This window comes from Salmo salar, chromosome 16, assembly GCF_965601325.2.
Source record: "Salmo salar chromosome 16, fSalSal1, whole genome shotgun sequence".
NCBI lineage: Eukaryota > Metazoa > Chordata > Actinopteri > Salmoniformes > Salmonidae > Salmo > Salmo salar.
This window is the reverse complement of record NC_138306.1, coordinates 57,439,524-57,462,269: the sequence shown is the minus strand read 5'-3', so window position 1 is coordinate 57,462,269 and position 22,746 is coordinate 57,439,524. Positions and strand designations below refer to the sequence as shown.

At 43.7% G+C, this 22,746-nt stretch overlaps 1 protein-coding gene across 1 annotated transcript in view; it reads right to left on the bottom strand.

Annotated features, from left to right (window-relative positions):
• Positions 1 to 22,746, bottom strand: part of LOC123727857 (ras-related protein Rab-6B) — a 198,857-nt gene that overhangs the window by 71,688 nt on the left and 104,423 nt on the right. Inside the window, exon 3 of the mRNA XM_045697479.2 lies at positions 3,010 to 3,063. Coding sequence (XP_045553435.1) covers positions 3,010 to 3,063 — 54 coding nt within the window. The remainder of the gene's footprint in view (positions 1 to 3,009; positions 3,064 to 22,746) is intronic.

Here is a 22,746-nt window from a genome sequence, read left to right as displayed (position 1 = left end):
ATTTGACCACATCATGACTCGTGCCATGCAGTGTCGTCACCATAATAGCCTTACTCAGGACCAATGACCCTGTATATATTAAGGGTTTAGAGCCCTATGGGGCCTGTACATATTAAGGGTTTAGAGCCCTATGGGGCCTGTATATATTAAAGGTTCAGAGCCCTATGGGGCCTGTATATATTAAGGGTTCAGAGCCCTATGGGGCCTGTATATATTAAAGGGTCAGAGCCCTATGGGGCCTGTATATATTAAGGGTTCAGAGCCCTATGGGGCCTGTATATATATTAAGGGTTTAGAGCCCCATGGGGCCTGTATATATTAAGGGTTCAGAGCCCTATGGGGCCTGTATATATTAAGGGTTCAGAGCCCTATGGGGCCTGTATATATTAAGGGTTCAGAGCCCTATGGGGCCTGTATATATATTAAGGGTTTAGAGCCCCATGGGGCCTGTACATATTAAGGGTTCAGAGCCCTATGGGGCCTGTACATATTAAGGGTTCAGAGCCCTATGGGGCCTGTATATATTAAGGGTTCAGAGCCCTATGGGGCCTGTATATATTAAGGGTTTAGAGCCTTATGGGGCCTGTACATATTAAGGGTTCAGAGCCCTATGGGGCATGTATACATTAAGGGTTCAGAGCCCTATGGGGCCTGTATATATTACGGGTTCAGAGCCCTATGGGGCCTGTATATATTAAGGGTTCAGAGCCCTATGGGGCCTGTATATATATTAAGGGTTTAGAGCCCTATGGGGCCTGTATATATTACGGGTTCAGAGCCCTATGGGGCCTGTATATATTAAGGGTTCAGAGCCCTATGGGGCCTGTATACATTAAGGGTTCAGAGCCCTATGGGGCCTGTATATATTACGGGTTCAGAGCCCTATGGGGCCTGTATATATTAAGGGTTCAGAGCCCTATGGGGCCTGTATACATTAAGGGTTAAGAGCCCTATGGGACCTGTATATATTAAGGGTTTAGAGCCCTATGGGGCCTGTATATATTAAGGGTTCAGAGCCCTATGGGGCCTGTACATATTAAGGGTTCAGAGCCCTATGGGGCCTGTATATATTAAGGGTTCAGAGCCCTATGGGGCCTGTATACATTAAGGGTTCAGAGCCCTATGGGGCCTGTATATATTAAAGGGTCAGAGCCCTATGGGGCCTGTATATATTAAGGGTTCAGAGCCCTATGGGGCCTGTATATATATTAAGGGTTTAGAGCCCCATGGGGCCTGTATATATTAAGGGTTCAGAGCCCTATGGGGCCTGTATATATTAAGGGTTCAGAGCCCTATGGGGCCTGTATATATTAAGGGTTCAGAGCCCTATGGGGGCCTGTATATATATTAAGGGTTTAGAGCCCCATGGGGCCTGTACATATTAAGGGTTCAGAGCCCTATGGGGCCTGTACATATTAAGGGTTCAGAGCCCTATGGGGCCTGTATATATTAAGGGTTCAGAGCCCTATGGGGCCTGTATATATTAAGGGTTTAGAGCCCTATGGGGCCTGTACATATTAAGGGTTCAGAGCCCTATGGGGCATGTATACATTAAGGGTTCAGAGCCCTATGGGGCCTGTATATATTACGGGTTCAGAGCCCTATGGGGCCTGTATATATTAAGGGTTCAGAGCCCTATGGGGCCTGTATATATATTAAGGGTTTAGAGCCCTATGGGGCCTGTATATATTACGGGTTCAGAGCCCTATGGGGCCTGTATATATTAAGGGTTCAGAGCCCTATGGGGCCTGTATACATTAAGGGTTCAGAGCCCTATGGGGCCTGTATATATTACGGGTTCAGAGCCCTATGGGGCCTGTATATATTAAGGGTTCAGAGCCCTATGGGGCCTGTATACATTAAGGGTTAAGAGCCCTATGGGACCTGTATATATTAAGGGTTTAGAGCCCTATGGGGCCTGTATATATTAAGGGTTCAGAGCCCTATGGGGCCTGTACATATTAAGGGTTCAGAGCCCTATGGGGCCTGTATATATTAAGGGTTCAGAGCCCTATGGGGCCTGTATACATTAAGGGTTCAGAGCCCTATGGGGCCTGTATATATTACGGGTTCAGAGCCCTATGGGGCCTGTATATATTAAGGGTTCAGAGCCCTATGGGGCCTGTATATATATTAAGGGTTTAGAGCCCTATGGGGCCTGTATATATTAAGGGTTCAGAGCCCTATGGGGCCTGTATACATTAAGGGTTCAGAGCCCTATGGGGCCTGTATATATTAAGGGTTTAGAGCCCTATGGGGCCTGTATATATTAAGGGTTCAGAGCCCTATGGGGCCTGTATACATTAAGGGTTCAGAGCCCTATGGGGCCTGTATATATTAAGGGTTCAGAGCCCTATGGGACCTGTATATATTAAGGGTTCAGAGCCCTATGGGGCCTGTATATATTACGGGTTCAGAGCCCTATGGACCATGGTCAAAAGTAGTGCACTACAGAGCCCTGTGGACCATGGTCAAAAGTAGTGCACTACAGATGTAATAGGGTGCCAATTGGAACGCAAGCCAGCACATCTGAAACTGAGTGGAGGATATTTCACAGAGAGAGAAGTAGCCCTGGGGGGGCGTGTCACGGTTGTCGTAGCAATGAGCGGACCAAAGTGCAGCGTGTGTGTCGTTCCACATTTTATTTATACTGTGAAACTATGCAACATATAAATAAACTAAATGACAAAAAACAACAAACCGTGACGCAGAGGTGAAAACATACACTACTCAAAATTTTCCAAAAACCCTGGTGGGACAAACACCAACTTAAATATGACCTCCAATTAGAGACAACGATGACCAGCTGCCTGTAATTGGAGATCATCTCAAACAAAGCCCAACATAGAAATACAAAAACTAGAACAACCCAACATAGAAATACAAAACTAGAACATAACAACATAGAAAAACTAAACTAGAAAACCCCCCTGTCACGCCCTGACCTACTCTACAATAGAAAATAACAGCTAGAAGGGTAGTAAAGAGCCTTAGATTGAGCTAACTTACCGTTCGGTCCTCCAAGTACATCGTTTTTGACAGGAAGTCTATTCCGATTGTGGCCTGAAATGAGAAGAAAAAAAATATAGAGACAAGTGGATCAACATTATATTTAAAAAAATGAAGAAAAGCTGAAGATTTAGAGTGGAATCAAATGAACGACATTAAAATATTAGCCTACAGTTGCTCTCAATAGAAAGTATACAAATTAGAACGAGTTCATAAAGATACCTATAGTAAAGACACAAAGACACTAAGACAATATCATGCATCCATAAAGATACCTACAGTAAAGTGTTACCATAAGCTTTTACAGGTCTCTCACTGTAAGTCTTCCATGTGTTTTTTATTGTATATTCAAGTAGACATTTCGATGAGAACCGTATCTCCTTAATACCATGGCAACACCTTCCATCTATGAGCTGGTTGATGGTTCACTGGCCGTTCGCCCACAGAACACTACATAACAGGAGGTATTATCTGATGGCCGTACGCCCACAGAACACTACATAACAGGAGGTAGTACTGTCCCTGATGCAGTGGAAATCTTTTATTTATTTTTTAAATGAAGTATGCTTGAATAGTAGGGCTTAGTGTCTTAACCCCTACTAGGTACATGAATAGTAGGGCTGGGGACACGGCCATTACCTCTCTCTACAACCAAGGGACATGAATAGTAGGGCTGGGAACACGGCCATTACCCACCTCTCTCTTCAACCAAGGGACATGAATAGTAGGGCTGGGAACACAGCCACTACCTCTCTCTACAACCAAGGGACATGAATAGTAGGGCTGGGAACACGGCCACTACCTCTCTCTACAACCAAGGGACATGAATAGTAGGGCTGGGAACACGGCCACTACCTCTCTCTACAACCAAGGGACATGAATAGTAGGGCTGGGAACACGGCCACTACCTCTCTCTACAACCAAGGGACATGAATAGTAGGGCTGGGGACACGGCCACTACCTCTCTCTACAACCAAGGGACATGAATAGTAGGGCTGGGGACACGGCCATTACCCACCTCTCTCTTCAACCAAGGGACATGAATAGTAGGGCTGGGGACACGGCCACTACCTCTCTCTACAACCAAGGGACATGAATAGTAGGGCTGGGGACACGGCCACTACCCACCTCTCTCTTCAACCAAGGGACATGAATAGTAGGGCTGGGGACACGGCCATTACCCACCTCTCTCTACAACCAAGGGACATGAATAGTAGGGCTGGGAACACGGCCACTACCTCTCTCTACAACCAAGGGACATGAATAGTAGGGCTGGGAACACGGCCACTACCTCTCTCTACAACCAAGGGACATGAATAGTAGGGCTGGGAACACGGCCACTACCTCTCTCTACAACCAAGGGACATGAATAGTAGGGCTGGGAACACGGCCACTACCCACCTCTCTCTTCAACCAAGGGACATGAATAGTAGGGCTGGGGACACGGCCACTACCTCTCTCTACAACCAAGGGACATGAATAGTAGGGCTGGGAACACGGCCACTACCTCTCTCTACAACCAAGGGACATGAATAGTAGGGCTGGGAACACGGCCACTACCCACCTCTCTCTTCAACCAAGGGACATGAATAGTAGGGCTGGGAACACGGCCACTACCTCTCTCTACAACCAAGGGACATGAATAGTAGGGCTGGGAACACGGCCACTTCCCACCTCTCTCTTCAACCAAGGGACATGAATAGTAGGGCTGGGAACACGGCCACTACCTCTCTCTACAACCAAGGGACATGAATAGTAGGGCTGGGAACACGGCCACTACCCACCTCTCTCTACAACCAAGGGACATGAATAGTAGGGCTGGGGACACGGCCACTACCTCTCTCTACAACCAAGGGACATGAATAGTAGGGCTGGGAACACGGCCATTACCTCTCTCTACAACCAAGGGACATGAATAGTAGGGCTGGGAACACGGCCACTACCTCTCTCTACAACCAAGGGACATGAATAGTAGGGCTGGGAACACGGCCACTACCCACCTCTCTCTTCAACCAAGGGACATGAATAGTAGGGCTGGGAACACGGCCACTACCCACCTCTCTCTTCAACCAAGGGACATGAATAGTAGGGCTGGGAACACGGCCACTACCTCTCTCTACAACCAAGGGACATGAATAGTAGGGCTGGGAACACGGCCACTACCTCTCTCTACAACCAAGGGACAGATTTAAAAAACATTTTTTTTTACAGGTGTTTAAACATTTCAAATTGTCGGGGTAGTGATTAGGCCGCCAGCTTCTTAAATATCTCACACTGACCCTGAGATCTCAGAACATGAGATAGTTTTACAGATTGCGGGCATACTGTGCATACAGAATGGGATGCTTTGGAGTCAAGTGGATTAAGTTAAATAAGTGTAACTTAGATTGGACTCGTTGACTCCTTGGCTATTATTAATTGTAATTGTGGCTGTAACCTCTGTGGTGTGTAATGAGTAGCAACCAGACGCTGCACTTGACACATTTATGAAATTGCTTATTTCAGTTAGTAATAAGCACGCACCCATTAAGAAAATGATTGTAAAAATGGTTAAATCCTCGTGGATTGATTTGAGAAATGTTATGGTTGAGAGGGACGAGGCTAAAGGAATGGCAAATAAGACTGGCTGCACAACCGATTGGCAAACGTACTGCAAATTGAGAAATCACGTGACTAGACTGAATGAAAAAACAAGAAACTATACTATGAAACAAAGATAAATTATTTAAAAAATGATAGTAAAAAGATTTGGAGCACCTTAAATGACATTTTGGGCAAAAAGGCAAACTCAGCTCCATCATTCATTGAATCAGATGGCTCATTCATCACAAAACCAACTGATATTACCAACGACTTTAATGATTTTTTTTCATTGGCAAGATGAGCAAACTTAGGCATGACATGCCAGCAACAAACGCTGACACTACACATCCAAGTATATCTGACCAAATTATGAAAGACAAGCATCGTAATTTTGAATTCGGTAAAGTGAGTGTTGATGAGGCAACACAATGATTGTTGTCTCATCAACAATGACAAGCCACCGGGGTCTGAAAACTTGGATGGAAAATTACTGAGGAAAGTAGCGGATGATATTGCCACTCCTATTTGCCATATCTTTAAGCCTACTAGAAAGTGTGTGCCCTCATGCCTGGAGGGAGGCAACATTAGTGGTGGAAAAAGTACCCAATTGTCATACTTGAGTAAAAGTAAAGATACCTTAATAGAAAATGACTCAAGTAAAAGTGAAAGTCACCCAGTAAAATACTACTTGAGTAAAAGTCTAAAAGTATTTGGTTTTAAATATACTTAAGTATGAAAAGTAAAAGTAAAAATAATTAAAAATTCCATTTATGAAGCAAACAAGACGGCACCATTTTCTTGTTTTCAAAATATACGGATAGCCAGGGCCACACTCCAACACTCGGACATCATTTACAAATGAAGCGTTTGCATTTAGTGAGTCCTCCAGATCAGAGGCATTAGGGATGACCAGGGACGTTCTCTGTTTAGTGAGTCCTCCAGATCAGAGGCAGTAGGGATGACCAGGGACGTTGTCTGTTTAGTGAGTCCTCCAGATCAGAGGGAGTAGGGATGACCAGGGACGTTCTCTGTTTAGTGAGTCCTCCAGATCAGAGGGAGTAGGGATGACCAGGGATGTTCTCTGTTTAGTGAGTCCTCCAGATCAGAGGCAGTAGGGATGACCAGGGACGTTCTCTTGATAAGTGTGTGAATTGGACCATTTTCCCGTCCTGCTAAGCATTGAAAATGTAACGAGTACTTTTGGGTGTCAGGGGAAAATGTATGACGTAAAAAGTACATTATTTTCTTTAGGGATGTAGTGAAGTAAAAGTAAAAGTTGTCAAAAATATAAACAATAAAGTCAAGAACAGACACCCCAAGTACTTCACGCCACTGGCAAAACACCTTTCGCTACCTAAGAAAAGAAAAAACAGATTTTCTGGTTTAAATAGCCAACCAATCAGCCTGTTACCAACTCTAAGTAAACTTTTGGAAAAAAATCATGTTTGACCAGATACAATGTTATTTTACAGTAAACAAATTGAAAACAGACTTTCAGTATGCTTACAGGAAAAGACATTCAACAAGCACAGCACTTACACAAATGACTGATGATTGTCTGAGGAAAATTGATGATAGCTTTAGATAGATATCTGACTGAACCCAGTACAGTAGATATCTGACTGAACCCAGTACAGTAGACATCTGACTGAACCCAGTACAGTACAGTAGACATCTGACTGAACCCAGTACAGTAGATATCTGACTGAACCCAGTACAGTAGATATCTGACTGAGCCAGTACATTAGATATCTGACTGAACCCAGTACAGTAGATATCTGACTGAACCCAGTACAGTAGATATCTGACTGAACCCAGTACAGTAGATATCTGACTGAACCCAGTACAGTAGATATCTGACTGAACCCAGTCCAGTACAGTACATATCTAACTGAACCCAGTACAGTAGATATCTGACTGAACCCAGTACAGTAGAGTAGATATCTGACTGAACTCAGTACAGTACAGTAGATTACTGACTGAACCCAGTACAGTACAGTAGATATCTGACTGAGCCCACTACAGTACAGTGGATTACTGACTGAACCCAGTACAGTACGGTAGATTACTGACTGAGCCCAGTACAGTACAGTAGATATCTGACTGAACTCAGTACAGTACAGTAGATTACTGACTGAACCCAGTACAGTACTGTAGATATCTGACTGAACTCAGTACAGTACAGTAGATTACTGACTGAACCCAGTACAGTAGATATCTGACTGAACCCAGTACAGTAGATTACTGACTTAACCCAGTACAGTACAGTAGATATCTGACTGAACCCAGTACAGTACAGTAGATTACTGACTGAACCCAGTACAGTACAGGATAGTAGTTATCTGACTAAGACCAGTACAGTAGATATCTGACTGAATCCAGTACAGTAGATTACTGACTGAATCCAGTACAGTAGATATCTGACTGAACCCAGTACAGTAGATATCTGACTGAATCCAGTACAGTAGATTACTGACTGAGCCCTTCTGTATTGTATGTTCTTTATTGAATGATAACTAAATCTTATTGTCCATATCAATTAATATGAATTCACATGGAAACCATACAAAACTCTGGAAAGCTACAATAACACCAATAGTCCATTTTTTCCAAATGTGTTGTTATATCACTGAAAATGCAATAACAATCACTGATAACGTTATGTGTTGTAAATAGGAATGGGGCTCCATTAAAAAATCATTAACAATAATCCACAAGTCTTATTGTATTGATTCCTAATCATCCCATCAGTGTGTGTGAGCCCTGGAGCTAGTGGAGTCTGCAGTTCAGGAGTCTGCAGCATTGGAGTCTGCAGTTCAGGAGTTTGCCGCATTGGAGCTGAGGCCTAGAGTCAGATAAGCCTGCAGCATTAGAGCTGAGGCCTAGAGTCAGATAAGCCTGCAGCATTAGAGCTGTGGCCTAGAGTCAGATAAGCCTGCAGCATTAGAGCTCAGGCCTAGAGTCAGATAAGCCTGCAGCATTAGAGCTCAGGCCTAGAGTCTCTCCCTAGCGGGGTGACCCCGGCCTGGCCTGCACACTCAGACTGAACTGGGCATCAGCAGCTTGATCACGATCCGGTTACCCAGGCAATGCCAACCACTGCGACGGACAGTAAGAGCCACTCAGACTCAAGGCGTCAGGAACACGACTACATACTACATACCCCTTGTCCTCCACCCTCCCACAGCAAGATAACTAGACTTTCACTGTAACCTGATTGTCTCTAAGAGAGAACGTGAAAAGAGAAAGAAGCAACACCTCAAATATGTGGCTCCAGAGTAGCGAAGCAGTCTAAGGCACTGCTTCTCAGTGCTTGATGGGTCACTATTGACACCCTGGTTCGAATCCAGGCTGTATCACAACTGGCCATGATTAGGAGTCCCATAGGGCGGCGCACAATTTGCCCAGCGTCATCCGGGTTAGGGATTGGCCCGTGTAGGCCGTCATTGTAAATCAGAATTTGTTCTTAACTGACTTGCCTAGTAAAAATAAAGGATCATTTAATCCTGGTAAAAATTCCCTGTTTTAGGATAGTTAGGATCACCACTTTATTTTAAGAATGTAAAATGTCAGAATAATAGTAGAGAGAATTATTTATTTCAGCTTTTATTTCTTTCACCACATTCCCAGTGGGTCAGAAGTTTACATACACTCAATTAGTATTTGGTAGCATTGCCTTTAAATTGTTTAACTTGGGTCAAACATTTCGGGTAGCCTTCCACAAGCTTCCCACAATAAGTTGGGTGAATTTTGGCCCATTCCTTCTGACAGAGCTGGTGTAACTGAGTCAGGTTTGTAGACCTCCTTGCTCGCACACGCTTTTTCAGTTCTGACCACAAATTTTCTATAGGATTGAGGTCAGGGCTTTGTGATAGCCACTCCAATACCTTGACTTTGTTGTCCTTAAGCCAGTTTGCCACAACTTTGGAAGTATGCTTGGGGTCATTGTTCATTTGGAAGACCCATTTGCGACCAAGCTTTAACTTCCTGACTGATGTCTTGAGATGTTGCTTCAATATATCCACATAATTTTCCTCCCTCATGATTCTATCTATTTTGTGAAGTGCACCAGTCCCTCCTGCAGCAAAGCACCCCCACAACGTGCTTCACGGTTGGGATGGTGTTCTTCGGCTTGCAAGCCTCCCCCTTTTTCCTCCAAACATAACGATGGTCATTATGGCCAAACAGTTCAAGAGAACATTTCTCCAAAAAGTACGACCTTTGTCCCCATGTGCAGTTGCAAACCGTAGTCTGGCTTTTTTTAATGGCGGTTTTAGAGCAGTGGCTTCTTCCTTGCTGAGCGGCCTTTCAGGTTATGTCGATATAGGACTCGTTTTACTGTGGATATAGATACTTTTGTACCTGTTTCCTCCAGCATCTTCACAAGGTCCTTTGCTGTTGTTCTGGGATTGATTTGCACTTTTTGCACCAAAGTACGTTCATCTCTAGGAGACAGAACGCGTCTCCTTCCTGAGCGGTTGTTACGGCTGTCGTTAGAGGAAGGGGACCAAAGCGCAGCGTGGTAAGTGTTCATAATTATTTACTGCTGAGAACACTAGAACAAAGAAACAAAACGAAAAGCCAACAGTTCTGTCAGGTCACATGTAACAAAACATCTACCCACAAAACACAGGTGGGAAAAGGCTGCCTAAGTATGGTTCCCAATCAGAGACAACGATAGACAGCTGCCTCTGATTAGGAACCATACTCGGCTCAAAACAAAGAAATACAATACATAAAATGCCCACCCCATGTCACACCCTGACCTAACTAAACAGAGAAAAACGTCTCTCTCAGGTCAGGGCGTGACAGCGGTATGACAGCTGCGTGGTCCCATGATGTTTATACTTGCGTACTATTGATTGTACAGATGAACGTGATACCTTCAGGTGTATGGACATTTCTCCAAAGGATTAACCAGACTTCTGGAGATATATAATCTTTTTTTTCTGAGGTCTTGGCTGATTTCTTTTGATTTTGCCATGATGTCAAGCAAAGAGGCACAGAGTTTGAAGGTAGGTCTTTAAATACATCCACAGGTACACTTCCAATTGACTCAAATTATGTCATTTAGCCCATCAGAAGCTTCTAAAGCAATGACATAATTTTCTGGAATTTTCCAAGCTGTTTAAAGGCACAGTCAACTTAGCGTATGTAAACTTCTGACCCACTGGAATTGTGATACAGTGAATTATAAGTGAAATAATTTGTCTGTAAACAATTGTTGGAAGAATGACTTGTGTCATGCACAAAGTAGATGTCCTAACCGACTTGACAAAACTATAGTTTGTTAACAAGAAAATTGTGGAGTGTTTGAAAAACGAGTTTTAATAACTCCAACCTAAGTGTATGTAAACTTCCAACTGAGTTGCTGAGTTAAGGACTCTATCAAGCTCTTTTAATCAGGTTGAAAAACTGCATTCCATCACGCAAGAGCAAATATATTACAAATAATCTGTGAACCAAATACTGTCATGAAAAATAAAGGATGAAAACAGACAAAACACTTGCATTCCTCAAAATTAGAGAAAGCCACAGAGGTGTTAGGGAATTTCATTTTCAATGGCAGAGCTGGACTCTCTCTCCAACCCAGGGACCTTGGGTTAAATATAGAATGTCACACAGAGAGATATAGAACTCTGTGCCGTAGGAACAGATTCCATCCGGCAGAATAATTCATAACCTATTTAATTATTAAACCTTCACACATCATTGTTAAAGAACGCAGGGCACAGCTTCCTGCTCTTGCATGCATGGTCCAACCAACCAATGGGTGAGGAGGTATTTTATATATATATATACATTCTTTTTAAATTTAACCTTTATTTAACCAGGCAAGTCGGTTAAGAACAAATTCTTACTTTCAATGACGGCCAAGGAACAGTTTTTTATACACCTTTATTTAACTAGGCAAGTCAGTTAAAGAACAAATTCTTATTTTCAATGAAGGCCTAGGAACGGTGGGTTAACTGCCTTGTTCAGGTGCAGAACGACAGATTTTTACCTTGTCAGCTCAGGGATTCGATTTAGCAACCTTTCGGTTACTAGTCCAACGCTCTAACCACTAGGCTACCTGCCGCCCCACTAGGTAAAGGGGCAACAGAACAGTTCGAATAGCAGGAATGAGATTGATTCCGAATTACAACACAATGCGTCATTAGCTAGCTGGGCTGTTTATGAATCGAAAGGAAAGGTCATGTTTTTTTTAATAGTGGTCGTATCTAGAATATGAAGAATACAGTATCTGGCTAGTTAACACCAGGTATCTCAGGGATCTCAACAATAGTCACTATGCTATCTAGCTCCTCTTTAACGGTATGACAATGGGGAGGTGGACCTATATGTGAAAACATCCATATCAGGTCTGTCAATAGAGGCATCTTTCATGATGTACATACCACCTACCAGTGTTGATGACGGACAACCTGGTGTCAGACAACCTGGCATCAATAGCTATGTCAGATAACCTGGCATCAACCTGGCATCAATAGCTATGTCAGACAACCTGGCATCTATAGCTATGTCAGACAACCTGGCATCAACCTGGCATCAATAGCTATGTCAGACAACCTGGCATCAACCTGGCATCTATAGCTATGTCAGACAACCTGGTATCAATAGCTATGTCAGATAACCTGGCATCAATAGCTATGTCAGACAACCTGGCATCTATATAGCTATGTCAGACAACCTGGCATCAATATAGCTATGTCAGACAAGCTGGCATCAATATAGCTATGTCAGACAACCTGGCATCAACCTGGCATCAATAGCTATGTCAGATAACCTGGCATCTATAGCTATGTCAGACAACCTGGCATCAATAGCTATGTCAGATAACCTGGCATCAATAGCTATGTCAGACAAGCTGGCATCAATATAGCTATGTCAGACAACCTGGCATCAATAGCTATGTCAGAATACCTGGCATCAATAGCTATGTCAGACAACCTGGCATCAATAGCTATGTCAGACAACCTGGCATCAACCTGGCATCAATAGCTATGTCAGATAACCTGGTATCAATAGCTATGTCAGACAACCTGGCATCAATAGGGCCCTTTCTCTCACATCCACAGAACGGCCCCAATGTTCCATCCAACAAGCATTCAACCAAGCCTCAGTGATTTCCTTCTAAAAGCTAAACGTAGTCTCAGAACAGAAAGCAGAGGTGACGTCAGGTGATCAAGGTGCTGCTGCTGTACATTGTACAGTATGTGGACATGTTAATTATACAGTATGTATATTATACAGTACGTGGACATGTTAATTATGCAGTATGTATATTATACAGTATGTATATTATACAGTATGTGGACATGTTTATTATGCCGAATGTATATTATACAGTATGTTAATTATACAGTACGTGGACATGTTAATTATACAGTATATATATTATACAGTATGTATATTATACAGTACGTGGACATGTTAATTATGCAGTATGTATATTATACAGTATGTATATTATACAGTATGTGGACATGTTTATTATGCAGAATGTATATTATACAGTATGTTAATTATACAGTACGTGGACATGTTAATTATACAGTATGTATATTATACAGTATGTATATTATACAGTACGTGGACATGTTAAGTATGCAGTATGTATATTATACAGTATGTATATTATACAGTATGTGGACATGTTTATTATGCAGAATGTATATTATACAGTATGTTAATTATACAGTACGTGGACATGTTAATTATACAGTATGTATATTATACAGTATGTGGACATGTTTATTATGCAGTATGTATATTATACAGTATGTTAATTATACAGTATGTGGACATGTTAATTATACAGTATGTATATTATACAGTATGTGGAGATGTTAATTATACAGTATGTATATTATACAGTACGTGGACATGTTAATTATACAGTATGTATATTATACAGTATGTATATTATACAGTATGTGGACATGTTAATTATACAGTATGTATATTATACAGTAGGTGGACATGTTTATTATGCAGTATGTGGACATGTTTATTATACAGTAAGTGGACATGTTTATTGCAGTATAGTCAGTAAGGTGACTCTAGAGACAATGCATGACTTTACAAGGTCTTAGAGTCCTACTCCAGCCTCATTTTTCATCTAATTGAACACCTGATTTCCTTAACAAAAGGAACATTTCAATAGGTGGTCCAGGTAGGTCGTGACATCACCTTTCCTTTTTTGTTCTCTATTGTTCCTCAAGGAATGGGGGGGGGGGGGGGGGGAGGCTGATGTCTACTTTAATAAACCTAACGCAATGGTACATTTAAGAGCTGGCTGTAGTGCTATAGGTCTGGGGGTGTGTCAGAAATGTGGTTTTTTGTTGCTATTTTCACAGCCGGAATTATGAGCGTAATAGCTGGAGTTGGCACGAAAGGGCTGGGTTTGATGAATAAAGAAGTTCTAGGTGTGTCAAGGCTTTTACATTTTTTTAAATATATATATTTTTTTAACCTTTATTTAACAAGGCAAGTCAGTTAAGAACAACATTCTTATTTGAACCCCTCACTGGCCAATCAACACATTCGGTGGCTTAATACCGCATGCGTTTGTCTCCAGTTCTGTAGGTTATTGACAGTCCTTTGCGTTGTCGTCAACTCCAATTCAGCTGAAGGCACGGACTATTCTCGACCCGGTCCATTTGGATTGATACTGCACTTTATTCAATAGCAATAGGCTACGGTAAGGAGGTAGTAGCAGCAGTAGAACAAAACAAAACAAAAACTCGATATGTTTGGAGTGTTGACAGTCGACGAATATGTAGCGAGGGCCAGCCGATGAGAGCGTACAGGTCGCAGTGGTGGGTAGTATATGGGGCTTTGGTGACAAAACGGATGGCACTGTGATAGACTGCATCCAGTTTGCTGAGTAGAGTGTTGGAGGCTATTTTGTAAATGACATCGCCGAAGTCGAGGATTGGTAGGATGGTCAGTTTTACGAGGGTATGTTTGGCGGCGTGAGTGAAGGATGCTTTGTTGCGAAATAGGAAGCCAATTCTATATTTCATTTTGGATTGGAGATGTTTAATGTGAGTCTGGAAGGAGAGTTTACAGTCTAACCAGACACCTAGGTATTTGTAGTTGTCCACATATTCTAGGTCAGAACCGTCCAGAGTAGTGATGCTAGTCGGATGGGCGGGCAGGTGCGGGCAGCGATCGGTTGAAGAGCATGCATTTAGTTTTACTTGCATTTAAGAGCAGTTGGAGGCCATGGAAGGAGAGTTGTATTGCATTGAAGCTCGTCTGGAGGTTTGTTAACACAGTGTCCAAAGAAGGGCCAGATGTATACAGAATGGTGTCGTCTGCGTAGAGGTGGATCAGGGAATCACCCTCAGCAAGAGTGAAATCGTTGATGTATACAGAGAAAAGAGTCGGCCCGAGGATTGAACCAGGGGTGGTCAATTCACATATCACATAAAAACTCACAAACTCTAAAGCAGGGGTGGGCAATTCCAGTCCTCAAGGGACTGATTGGTGTCACAGTTTTGCCCCCAGCACCCAGCTAACACACCTGACTCCAACAATCACCTAATCACGATCTTCAGTTTAGAATGTAATGTGATTAATCAGCTGTGTTTGTGACCCTCGAAGACTGGAGTTGCCCACCCCTGTTCTAAACACCAGGGGCCCCCAAGGGGTGCGTCCTCAGCCCTCTGCTGAACTCTCCGTTCACCCACGCAGTTTTCTGACGACAACACTTTTGTAGTCTTGATAAACAACAACGACGAGTCAGCCTATAGGCAGGAGGTAAGTGAACTGGCATTGTGGTGCCAGTACAACAACCTATTCCTCAATGTCAGCTAAACAAAGCAGCTGATTGTTGACTTCAGGAAGCAGAGGAGGGAACATGCCCCTGATCCACATCAGCGGGACTGTTGTAGAGAGAGTCAGCAGTTTTAAGTTCCTCGACGTCCACATCCCTGAGGACTTGTAATGAACCAAACACACCACTACTCTTATCAAGAGGGCACAACAGCGTCTCTACTTCCTAATTCTATCGCTGCACCATCGAGAGCGTCCTGCCTGGTTGCATCACGGCCTAGTACGTGAATTGCTCCGTCCACGACCGCAAGGCCCTCCAGCGGGTGGTGAAGACGGCCCAGTACATCACTGGGGGACCGTGGCCCTCCAGCGGATGGTGAAGACGGCCCAGTACATCACAGGGACCGTGGCCCTCCAGCGGGTGGTGAAGACAGCCCAGTACATCACAGGGACCGTGGCCCTCCAGCGGGTGCTGAAGACGGCCCAGTACGTAACTGGGACCGTGGCCCTCCAGCGGGTGCTGAAGACGGCCCAGTACATCACAGGGACCGTGGCCCTCCAGCGGGTGGTGAAGACAGCCCAGTACATCACAGGGACCGTGGCCCTCCAGCGGGTGCTGAAGACGGCCCAGTACATCACTGGGGGACCGTGGCCCTCCAGCGGGTGCTGAAGACGGCCCAGTACATCACTGGGGGACCGTGGCCCTCCAGCGGATGGTGAAGACGGCCCAGTACATCACAGCGACCGTGGCCCTCCAGCGGGTGGTGAAGACAGCCCAGTACATCACAGGGACCGTGGCCCTCCAGCGGGTGCTGAAGACGGCCCAGTACGTAACTGGGACCGTGGCCCTCCAGCGGGTGCTGAAGACGGCCCAGTACATCACAGGGACCGTGGCCCTCCAGCGGGTGGTGAAGACAGCCCAGTACATCACAGGGACCGTGGCCCTCCAGCGGGTGCTGAAGACGGCCCAGTACATCACTGGGGGACCGTGGCCCTCCAGCGGATGGTGAAGACGGCCCAGTACATCACAGCGACCGTGGCCCTCCAGCGGGTGGTGAAGACAGCCCAGTACATCACAGGGACCGTGGCCCTCCAGCGGGTGCTGAAGACGGCCCAGTACGTAACTGGGACCGTGGCCCTCCAGCGGGTGCTGAAGACGGCCCAGTACATCACTGGGGGACCGTGGCCCTCCAGCGGGTGCTGAAGACGGCCCAGTACATCACTGGGACCGTGGCCCTCCAGCGGGTGGTGAAGACGGCCCAGTACATCACAGGGACCGTGGCCCTCCAGCGGGTGCTGAAGACGGCCCAGTACATCACAGGGACCGTGGCCCTCCAGCAGGTGGTGAATACGGCCCAGTACATCACAGGGAACTCTTATTGTTGTTGCATTGCCCAGAAGGAACCTACAACTAAGCATTTCAATGGATGGTGTATACCATGTGTAAAACATACAGTTTGACTAATGAAACTTCATATTTGAAATTATGTGCGAGGCAGATTCTCACAGTTGATATGGCATTATAGGAGGGCTGAATAGTTTGGAGGAGTGCGTCTTGGGTAATTGGAAGAGGGGCACTCTTTGAAATGGGGATGGATAGCCTACTGAACAAGTGAAATGAAGTATGCAGATATGTGAATTGTGAATAATGAAAAAGCACGAGGGGGAGAAAAAAAACCTCTCAAATATTTCAAAGCACTCTCAGTAGACCATTTAAAAAAAAGCCCTTTGTTCATAGGCTGCTCGGCTAATGGCTAGGATAAAAATAAACACTTCTGCTAAACCAGCCTTAATTAAGGGAAGACAATGCTTGGTTTTTAATCAAATTAAACTAAATAGGGGGAAACTAATCGTTTTTTTTTTTTATGCTTCTAAATACGAGATTTACCGGCACAAAATGAACATCTCTCTTTCCATGGGAACTGTTCGTCATTGCTGGATAGGCTGTGCTTCCTCTCTCTCAAAACCCATGACATTATCAACTGTGTACCTTTAAGACCTGTTTTTTTTTTTTTGTGGTGCAGGAAATTGTCACTTGTTTTTAAGGTCACAACTCAAATATTGCCACCCCCGCAGCTCGGAGTAGATCTGACTTCAAACGGGTAAATCGCTAGGGCTGAAAAATGCTGTTTTTTATATAATGAAAGCTAAGAGCTACCTTTCTACTACACCTCCTAAGTGCCAGCCGAAAATACAGCCTTTTGTATGTGTACTTTACGTTATTTATACTTGGGATACTGTATCCCTTTTTCAACAGTAAAAGCTAAAAAAAATTAAATAAAATAAAAACCTTGGAGGACGTCTTTAAATAGTGATATATTGAGGTGCGACAGACGTAAGAACACAACACATTTCACTGCGATTGAATGGTGCATAACAAGCAAATCCAGAGAAGGAGTTGGCTGCAGGACAGGGAATGGTTGTTGTGTTTGCTGTCTGCCTCCTGCAGCGGTCAGGATCAATAGACCTATTGGGGGAACCGTTCCCTGGTAACTCACAGATAAGCAGGGAGATAGATATACAGTAGACCAGCTTGTTATCTAATAGATTTCCGTTCCAATCTATTTCTAACGGCTCTAGTATCCAGGATGACTTTGTAGTTATTGCATCAATCAGACTGAGCACTTCAAGCTCCTTAGCTAAAAGCTAGCTCTAGAGTAATCTGTCTAAGCAGACAGAATCAAAGCAGCTGAGAGCTACCTGTCTACTACACCAATCAAACTCTCAGCACTTCAACTGCCTTAGCTACGGTATCTGTCAGATTAATCAACTGCCTTAGCTACGGTATCTGTCAGATTAATCAACTGCCTTAGCTACGGTATCTGTCAGATTAATCAACTGCCTTAGCTACGGTATCTGTCAGTATAATCAACTGCCTTAGCTACGGTATCTGTCAGATTAATCAACTGCCTTAGCTACGGTATCTGTCAGATTAATCAACTGCCTTAGCTACGGTATCTGTCAGTATAATCAACTGCCTTAGCTACGGTATCTGTCAGATTAATCAACTGCCTTAGCTACGGTATCTGTCAGATTAATCAACTGCCTTAGCTACGGTATCTGTCAGATTAATCAACTGCCTTAGCTACGGTATCTGTCAGTATAATCAACTGCCTTAGCTACGGTATCTGTCAATATAATAAACTGCCTTAGCTACGGTATCTGTCAGTATAATCAACTGCCTTAGCTACAGTATCTGTCAGTATAATAAACTGCCTTAGCTACGGTATCTGTCAGTATAATAAACTGCCTTAGCTACGGTATCTGTTAGTATAATAAACTGCCTTAGCTACGGTATCTGTCAGTATAATCAACTGCCTTAGCTACAGTATCTGTCAGTATAATAAACTGCCTTAGCTACAGTATCTGTCAGTATAATAAACTGCCTTAGCTACGGTATCTGTCAGTATAATAAACTGCCTTAGCTACGGTATCTGTCAGTATAATCAACTGCCTTAGCTACGGTATCTGTCAGTATAATAAACTGCCTTAGCTACGGTATCTGTTATTAATATGCTGCCTAGTCTACAACGTCACCCTTTGTTGAGAATGTGAGTAGTAGAAGCTCTGAGTCATCATGACTGTCGTGTTCCTGTGGGGACGGCAACAAGAGGCGGTGACCAGATCATCTGAATAAAGTAGTTTTCCATCAGCTCTCCCGATGGCGAGCTCTCCTACTGTATGTATACCAGTCACTCTCCTACTGTATGTATACCAGTCACTCTCCTACTGTATGTATACCAGTCACTCTCCTACTGTATGTATACCAGTCACTCTCCTACTGTATGTATACCAGTCACTCTCCTACTGTATGTATACCAGTCACTCTCCTACTGTTTGTATACCAGACACTCTCCTACTGTATGTATACCAGTCACTCTCCTACTGTATGTATACCAGTCACTCTCCTACTGTATGTATACCAGTCACTCTCCTACTGTATGTATACCAGACACTCTCCTACTGTATGTATACCAGTCACTCTCCTACTGTATGTATACCAGTCACTCTCCTACTGTATGTATACCAGTCACTCTCCTACTGTATGTATACCAGTCACTCTCCTACTGTATGTATACCAGTCACTCTCCTACTGTATGTATACCAGTCACTCTCCTACTGTATGTATACCAGTCACTCTCCTACTGTATGTATACAGCACTCTACTGTATGTATACCAGTCACTCTCCTACTGTATGTATACCAGACACTCTCCTACTGTTTGTATACCAGTCACTCTCCTACTGTATGTATACCAGTCACTCTCCTACCTACTGTATGTATACCAGTCACTCTCACTACTGTATGTATACCAGTCACTCTCCTACTGTATGTATACAGTCACTCTCCTACTGTATGTATACCAGTCACTCTCCTACTGTATGTATACCAGTCACTCTCCTACTGTATGTATAACAGTCACTCTACCTACTGTATGTATAACAGTCACTCTCCTACCTACTGTATGTATACCAGTCACTCTCCTACCTACTGTATGTATACCAGTCACTCTCCTAACTACTGTATGTATAACAGTCACTCTCCTAACTACTGTATGTATACCAGTCACTCTCCTACCTACTGTATGTATACCAGTCACTCTCCTAACTACTGTATGTATACCAGACACTCTCCTACTGTATGTATACCAGTCACTCTCCTACTGTATGTATACCAGTCACTCTCCTACTGTATGTATACCAGACACTCTCCTACTGTATGTATACCAGTCACTCTCCTAACTACTGTATGTATACCAGTCACTCTCCTAACTACTGTATGTATACCAGTCACTCTCCTACTGTATGTATACCAGACACTCTCCTACTGTATGTATACCAGTCACTCTCCACTCTCCTACATACAAAAGGGAAAATAAATAAACATAAATATGGGTTGTATATACAATGTTTGTTCTTCACTGGTTGCCCTTTTCTTGTGGCAACAGGTCACAAATCTTGCTGCTGTGATGGCACACTGTGGTATTTCACCCAGTAGATATGGGAGTTTATCAAAACTGGATTTGTTTTCTAATTATTTGTGGATCTGTGTAATCTGAGGGAAATATGTGTCTCTGATATGGTCATACATTTGGCATTTTTTAGGAAGTGCACCTCAAGTTTCCACCTCCTTTTTGTGGGCAGTGTGCACATAGCCTGTCTTCTCTTGAGAGCCAGGTCTGCCTACGGCGGCCTTTCTCAATAGCAAGGCTATGCTCACTGAGTCTGTACATAGTCAAAGCTTTCCTTAAGTTTGGTCAGACACAGTGGTCAGGTATTCTGCCTCTGTGTACTATCTGTTTAGGGCCAAATAGCATTCTAGTTTACTCTGTTTTTGGTTAATTCTATCCAATGTGTCATGTAATTATCTTTTTGTTTTCTCATGATTTGGTTGGGTTTAATTGTGTTGTTGTCCTGGGGCTCTGTGGGGTCTGTTTGTGTTTGTGAACAGAGCCCCAGGACCAGCTTGGTTAGGGGACTCTTCTCCAGGTTCATCTCTCTGTAGGTGATGGCTTTGTTATGGAAGGTTTGGGAATATCTTCCTTTTAGGTGGTTCAGCGGCTCTTTTCTGGATTTTATAATTAGCGGGTATCGGCCTAAATCTGCTCTGCATGCATTATTTGGTGTTTTACATTGTACACAGGGGATATTTTTGCAGAATTCTGCATGCAGAGTCTCAATTTGGTGTTTGTCCCATTTTGTGAATTCTTGGTTGGTGAGCGGACCCCAGACTTCAAAACCATAAAGGGCAATGAGTTCTATAACTAATTTAAGTATTTCTAGCCAGATCCTAATTGGTATGTCGAATTTTATGTTCCTTTGATGGCATAGAATTCCCTTCTTGTCTTGTCTCTCACATCGTTCACACCTTTGTGGAAGTTACCTGTGGCTCTGATGTTTAGGCCGAGGTATGTATTGTTTTTTGTGTGCTCTAGGGCAACGATGTCTAGATGGAATTTGTATTTGTGGTCCTGGCAACTGGACCTTTTTTTGGAACACCATTATTTTTGTCTTACTGAGATTTACTGTCAGGGCCCAGGTCTGACAGGGCCCAGGTCTATCAGGGCCCAGGTCTGTCAGGGCCCAGGTCTATCAGGGCCCAGGTCTGTCAGGGCCCAGGTCTGGCAGAATCTGTGCAGAATATCTAGGTGCTCCTTGGTTGGGGACAGAAGCACCAGATCATCAGCAAACAGTAGACATTTGACTTCAGATTCTAGTAGGGTGAGGCTGGGTGCTGCAGAATGTTCTAGTGCCCTTGTCAATTCGTTGATATATATGTTGAAGAGGGTGGGGCTTAAGCTGCATCCCTGTCTCACCCCACGGCTCTGTGAAAAGAAAGGTTTTTTTTTGTGTGCCAATTTTAACCGCACAGTTGTTGTTTGTATACATGGATTTTATAATTCTGTATATTTTGTCCAGGAAGTTGTTCTAGAAGGGATTGAATTTGTTGTTGCCTAATAGTTTTTTTGGTAGGTTTCCACACTACTTTCCTTCCATCTATAACATTTCTTAATACTATTCAGCTCCTATGACTTTGATGCCTCATGATTGAGTATGGCTCTGTTCAAGTAGACTGTGATTTTGCTGCAGTCTGATTGGGGGTGTCAGTGGACTGACTGTGAACGCTCTGAGAGACTCTGGGTTGAGGTCAGTGATAAAGTAGTCTACAGTACTACTGCCAAGACATGAGCTATAGGTGTATCTACCATAGGAGTCTCTTCGAAGCCTACCATTGACTATGTACATACCCAGTGTGCGACAGAGCTGCAGGAGTTGTGACCCATTTTAGTTGTTTGATTTGTCATAGTTGTGTCTAGGGGGGCATATTTGTTTCCCTGTGTACTGAGAGTGGTAGCACACAGGAGGACATTTTTCTCTGTTGAGATCATTTCCTTATTCATTTCTAGCCAGATGTAAATTGTTCCTGTTTTGACTAATTTAATAAAAATGAGTTAGGTCTGCTCTATACCAAATTAGCATACCCTACGATTATTTTCCCTGTTTCACACCTGTCATTTTGGTGGATGGGACTACCTACTCTCTGTAACCTAGAGGGCAACCAGTGGGTCCATCTCCTTTATACCAGATTTCTTATAGGATGACAATGTCTGTATTTCTGATTTCTTTGATGAAGTCCGGGTTCCTGCTCTTTAGGCCAAAGGCAGATGACCTGAGACCTTGTATATTCCAGGATGAGATAGTAAAAGCTTTGTGTTTCATAGTGTCTAGTGTTGTTTTTGTGTGATTTAGGTCCGGACCATCACAGTAGGTGTGAGCAGAGCGTGTTGAGCATCTGATACATACCTCTTAGGTCGCAGGATGGGGGTTGGGGGGCGCATTAGTGGGGATTGGGCATAATGGGGGGCTGTCA